Raw genomic sequence first — 6220 nt, forward strand, 5'->3', positions numbered from 1 at the left:
CTATCTATCTATCTATCTATCTATCTATCTATCTATCTATTTATTTATTTATTTGTTTGTGGATTATAAGATCGCCCCCCTGCTGAGTAAATAGCAAAGTCACCAAACGAAAATTATGTAAATATTATTAAAGGGACTGGGGCTTAGAAATTCATTTGCGCCAGCGCAGAAGCCAGCCTGCGACTCTGATTATTTTCAATTTATTTGCAAATAAAGGCCCGATGACCAGGAGGGATCCGGGATATTTAACGAGGCTGTAAACACAATTCCACCGCGCACAGGCCCGCCAGAATGAATGGTTTTAATAATTGGGATTTGAATTTCTAGGGAATCGGTGGCGTTTACATTTCATAAGCACCCTGAAAATTGAAGAGGTTTGGAACACAGGATGAGCTCAGTCTTTTTTCTTTTTCTTTTTTTTTTTGCTTTTTCTTACCTCGACTTTAGATCTTGGCCAAATTTGCTAATATTTTGTTGGTGCAGATGTCTGAAGCCCCGCAAAGCTTCCCCAAGGACTCCAGGCCTATTAGAACAAATGTGTGCTGCTTTTGTAAAGAGACGCGTTGGCTGCGCCTGTCCTATTACAGGCGACACATGATCAATAGGCTGATAACACAGGAACATCAATATAAGCGACAGAACAATGAGGGATATCATCGAACATCTATCTTAATATAGCCGGCTACAAGAGCCCTGACAAAGAGAAAAGCTCATGAAAATTCCGCCCCACGAATTCCCATCTCCCATCCAATATGCAAGCTCACACTCCCAGCTGCCGGGGCTATTATTTTCCTATTTCAATTTGACACCGCAGCTTTCATGCTAATTCTATTATTGTAGGAAGTTTATGTGATTCCATATCACTAGAAATCGGTAGTGTATAATAACCCTTTGGGCTACATAAAAAAAAAAAAATCCCATAGTAGCCACCGGGAAAATAATTACTTTCATATCAAAACTCTGCAGGAGCCGACCGGGTCCTATCGCCTCCGGCCCCTAACCTCATTTCGGCGCTTTTTCAAAATGAATAAATTTGTAAAAGCAAACATAAACACAAAATCGGACTTCAGTAGAGAAAGGGTTTACCCAATACTACTTATAATAGGCTCGAACGCATGGAATTCATTTTACAATAACTTTATTTATCAAAAGGTTACATATAGAAATATTTTAACGTTCCTTATTTAGTGCGTGAGGATTTTTGTTGTTACTTTTTTACAGATACCACAAGAAGGTCCTGCTGCTAATATCTGAATAAACATTTCCGTAAGCCACATATAAGATAAACACATATAGCTTTTTTTTCTTTAACCTGAATCAGAATTGGTGTATCAATATATCGACTTCGAGACGAGTTCATATACCGATATGGCAGGAAGTTGTTTATGTTATATTCAGCTTTGGGAATGTGAGAAGTATTTAGCCGTTCTTTTAACGCAATTGTAATTTGTCGTTATTTATGTTTTTATTATTTTAAATTTTATTTCTCTGTGCATTAGTCCATATCAACATCCTCACAGTCTGTGATTGTTTCTGGTGCACCGCTGTCTTTTATTGTCAAGGGACTGTTTGTAATATCTTGTATTGACTTTTCTCTCAAGTCTGAATGTGGCGAGTTTGGCCGGACGTGATTTGATTCCGATTTCAGTGAATGATTATCAGCAGAGGATTCCAAAAAGTGGGGGTCCCCGGTTTGGAGCGGATCACTCTGCGGAGAGCCCGGTTTCGTTCCGGCAGCCTCGTCTGCAGTCCCACGGTCACTTACATCGTCATTGTTCATATAAGTGTTCTTATTTTTATCAGCGCATCCTCGGCTTGTATTTGCAAAACATGTTTGTGCTGGATGGCTTTCAGGTGTAGGGACTCTTTGTCCTGAATTACTGGTATCTGGTGGTGTCTTTAGAGCAGTCTGAGGTACAATAAAACCAAGCGGCTGGGTGATGGGGTATAGCAGGAAATGTCCTTTTCCTATTAAAGGCCGCGGGGTAGATAAGGCAGGGAAATCCAAGGTGGGCTTTCGCCGTGGAGTTGAGTCTGATAGAAGGCTTTCCACACTAAATGGGTTTAATTTCTGAAGCCCTGATGTTCTGCTGTTAGAGTTATGACTGCTGTCGGAGTCCAGCTCTCCTTCTCTAGCATCCTTACCCAGAGTTCTTTGGTTCTGGAGGTTTTGTAGCGTTTGGTCACAGCTTGGTTCAGTTTGGTTGCGTCCTGCGGGGTTAGGGTGTGCTATATGCGTGGATTGCTCGCTGTCCGTCACTTGCGACACTCCGCTGTCGCTGTCTGATCCCGGGGTGTGGAATAAATCAGACGACAGGAGTTTATTCTGTGACCTCTGTAGCTTCCTCTCCTGCTTTCTCTTTTTCTTCTCCATTCTCTCGCGTTCTCTCCGGGCGATTTCATCGGCGTCCATGGGCTCTCCGCTGCATGAAGTTAGGTGGGAGTTGTGTGCCGGCCGGCCTGGTCCCTTCTTCGTATTCTCCTTTTTCCTCCATTTAGCTCTACGGTTTTGAAACCAAACCTACACATCGAGGAATACAATTTGTTTGTATTAATTTGATGTAATCACAGATTTTTTTTTTTTTTACAAACAGGCCTAGCTCACCTAGATGCGTGTGTTACAATAGTTTTTAAAACTCTTTATTGTAATATACGCGTTTTAAAGATTTGCCATAATTTACGTTGAAGTAAAACTTAAAAAAAAATCTTTGACTTAAAACTTATTCATAAATAGACCTATATAAATATTTAAATAAAATAACTAACATCCATACAATACATTAGCACGTAACACGTAAATATGCACTTTTCAGTTTTCGTTTTTACGACTTGGTTTATTTAACAGTGCTACCTAGAAAAATATATTTAGAAATATAAAAAGTTATACTTTAAGTTATGCTTTTTAAAAAAAGCTGCGTGTAAAAAACACAAAGGATACAAATGCATATTCTAGTACCAAGTAGGCCTAGCTCATATTAAATCAATCAGTCGCATGCATTCTTTAAACGGACAATAGCTGTAATACATTTAATGAGTTAAGAAAGATTCGTATATTATTTTTACTCACATGGATTAAATTCAGTAGAATTTTATGGCTAAATAAACAAACCGTCCACATAGGCCTGTGCCTCATCTTGAAAACACACTGTAACTAGGCCTATATAGATTTTATTGATGTGATGACAAATGTGTCAGTATTTGGGACCTTTTAACAAATGAAGCCATTGTGCTTAATATGTCTATGAATTTTAACAAGCGGGGAACAGAACACTAATGTGCAAACAAAAATAGTTATTGTAGCATGTCCATGGTCCTATCCATGCACCCCTGTGACTTCTTTAGAAATAGTAAGAATAATCGTTTTCTTACAAGGACCGGAAGATGAAACCGGAAAAAAGTACTTGTAATTCAGCCGTTCAGACAATACATTTCGGACTGCAATGATACACACTGGCTTGCAGCTAAGGACCTCTTACTGAAGGTAAACTGGCGCTCGACTTCGCTTAACAACCCCAAAACAAATTGGATACAGCGCCAGCGAAGCAGAGGTCATCTAGATGGCAAAATGACATTACGGGTCAGTAATTGTTTGTTATTCTCATTATCTGAATTTATTACTTGATACAATTCTTTCCTCTCTGCTACCTCTAAAACGCATTATTCTCCATTGTTGTTGATGTATTAATGTTGTTTATATAGCTATATTGTGATATTTATGTGTTGTCTTTTATATTAGCTACATTAATTAAAATAAGGGAAAAGTAATCAACGTGGTTATTAATAATAATAATAATAATAATAAACTTTAATACATATATTATTATACGTACAAAATGACAATTGTGCAAAAGAAAATACTCAAAATACCCAAGATGAGAATATTAATAAATATCAATCAATAAATTACTGGTGTAATTATTGGCGTGAACGTCCGCATTTACTGGACATATAGTTCATTACCTCTAATAGAAGTTTAAGGTTTTCTTTTTAAAAAAAAAAAAAAAAAGAAGAAGAAGAAGTCTACTAAAACACTGGCTTCGTGCACGAAAATAGACCCTATAATATGGATTACAGCTTCGTAAAAACAGTGAAGAAGTAAAACAGATGTGATTCTAAATGTATTTACCTGGACCCTTGACTCTATCAAGTCCAATCTCAGCGCAAGTGCCTCCCTCATAAAAACGTCTGGATAGTGACTTTCATTAAAGGCCTTTTCTAATTCTTCAAGTTGCCATCCAGTGAAATTTGTGCGGGTTCTTCTCCTTTTACAACCAGGACTATCCTTGTCTGGATCTCCCGAATCTGACATGGATGAGGAAGACGTTATGAGTACATTAGAAAGAACATGTTGTGTCTAAAATGACATTAAACAATGTATAACGAATGTTTCATCTACAATAAAGGCGAAATATAATTATTTTCGTTTGAATGACACACGATCTTAATTCCGCTAAGAAAAAATTCTTTGACAAGCTTGAAATGCAAAATTTCATACGAATATTTAGCTTGTACGTTTTGGAAGATTGCATATTTTAAAAGATGTTTTAAAAAATATATGCATAATATTTCAATGAGCGACAAAGGGTATTTTAAAATCGTTAGATGTGCTTTCGTGAAACAACAAAGCACGAGTCTACACGCTAGCGACGTGTTTCTTCTGGATATACAGAATGAAATCCTAGCTTGAATTTAGTTCCTATAATAAAGAAAGCAAGTCTCTCGCTTCAACAATACATCGTTTCTACGATCATTCTGACTATATCGCCATTTAATTGTCACTGCTAAATATGACGAATCGGTATAAGAATACATAGCCTATATCTTCTTCCGTTTTACGTTTTTCAAATGGTTTCCTAAAAATATCCTCATCTTAAATACAACAACTTAAGTACTGGTAGTTGTACTAAATCACTGACTTTCCAACCACAGCCGATGTATTAAAATTACCGTAATCCTTTTATTCTTACCTGTAAGTTTGTACTGCTGGTTGTCACCATTCATACCGCAGCCAGGGTTCGAGTTAACCACGGACGCGGTGCAGGAACCGTTCAGTAATCCGTCTATGGAGAAAGGAACAGCGGCCGCCGACTGGAGCTGGTGTCCGGCTAGTTCGTACACATGGTGGTGGCTTAGATGGTAAGGAAAGCTCACCATCCCGTTCAGAGAGCCCCCGAACTGGGCATGAGGGTGATCCAGTATCCTACTGTCCATCATCTCCCAGGCGAAAGGAGCCAACGCAGGAAAGCTGCTTGTGGGGGTTTAGAAAGCATGCAGTAAGAGTGGGCAGCGAGGAGGGGACATGATATGGAGAGGAGGATGAGCTTTACTTTATCAACATCAACCTTCCAATAATTAGCCCTGGCTTTGGGAATTTGGGACCAATAAGAAACGTTAATCGTCTGTGACGTCAGAGATGTCGTCTGAAAACGTTTTCCATATCGATTGCTAATTAAACCTGACATCTACCTCAATAAACAATATCAGAGCTGTCACAACAGGGCTTGGGGGAAGGGGGCGCTTTGATAAGAACTACATTATGACTAGGCGGGGGCTCGGATAGGTAAGCGATCCGATCTTATTGATGTCTGGTTAAATGCTAAGACAGACACGGATTACAGACTTTTTCCGCGTCTCCTTCGCTCGCTTTAAAATAACACCCTTTGCGTAAAATTAGTAAACATCTTGTGAAGATTGTTTTAGTGGAACTACTTTCCTCTCTAGAGCTCTTTACTGATGTTTTCCAATTACAGAGGAGTGAGCGCAAAATAGACTGATCTAAAACCAGCGGATTCATCATCCTTTCTTTGCAAAGCTGTCACATTGAATTTAAAAGTACAACCTCTTCCATTTCTTCGCCATTTCCCCAAATTCAAAACAATAGTCAAAGGTGCTGTTTACAACGTGACTGTGGTAGATCAGCATTCACCATCCAATTTTAGATGTTAAACTATAGAAAGACGATAAACTACGAAATATTTGACTTTTCACCTGTGCAAAGGGGAAAAAAGCAATGAATTTCACTAAAATACAGAATTTCCACAAAGCGCAATTAACATTTAGATCAGATGATTCCTTCTTTTTGGTAGCTTTCCCAGAATTAAGAATTATACAAATTGCGATGAGAAGAAAGATTTTAACATTGAAATGGAATATACGAAACAATTATTGTTATTATTATTGTTATTATTGCTGTTGCTCTTGTTGTACATTAAAATTGCTA

The 6220-nt window shown here is 38.2% G+C and overlaps 1 protein-coding gene across 1 annotated transcript; it reads right to left on the bottom strand.

The window, feature by feature from the left end:
• Window positions 1-1121: 1121 nt before the first annotated feature.
• On the bottom strand, window positions 1122-5327 carry LOC111836914 (homeobox protein unc-4 homolog). The gene is made up of 3 exons (XM_023798601.2): window positions 4968-5327; window positions 4127-4302; window positions 1122-2521 (listed from the first exon to the last, which is right to left on the bottom strand). The coding sequence occupies exons 1-3, from the start codon at window positions 5212-5214 to the stop codon at window positions 1496-1498; spliced, it is 1449 nt and encodes a 482-aa protein (XP_023654369.2). The 5' UTR covers window positions 5215-5327; the 3' UTR covers window positions 1122-1495.
• Between the last annotated feature and the right edge of the window lie 893 nt (window positions 5328-6220).

Source organism: Paramormyrops kingsleyae, chromosome 22, assembly GCF_048594095.1.
Source record: "Paramormyrops kingsleyae isolate MSU_618 chromosome 22, PKINGS_0.4, whole genome shotgun sequence".
Lineage (NCBI taxonomy): Eukaryota > Metazoa > Chordata > Actinopteri > Osteoglossiformes > Mormyridae > Paramormyrops > Paramormyrops kingsleyae.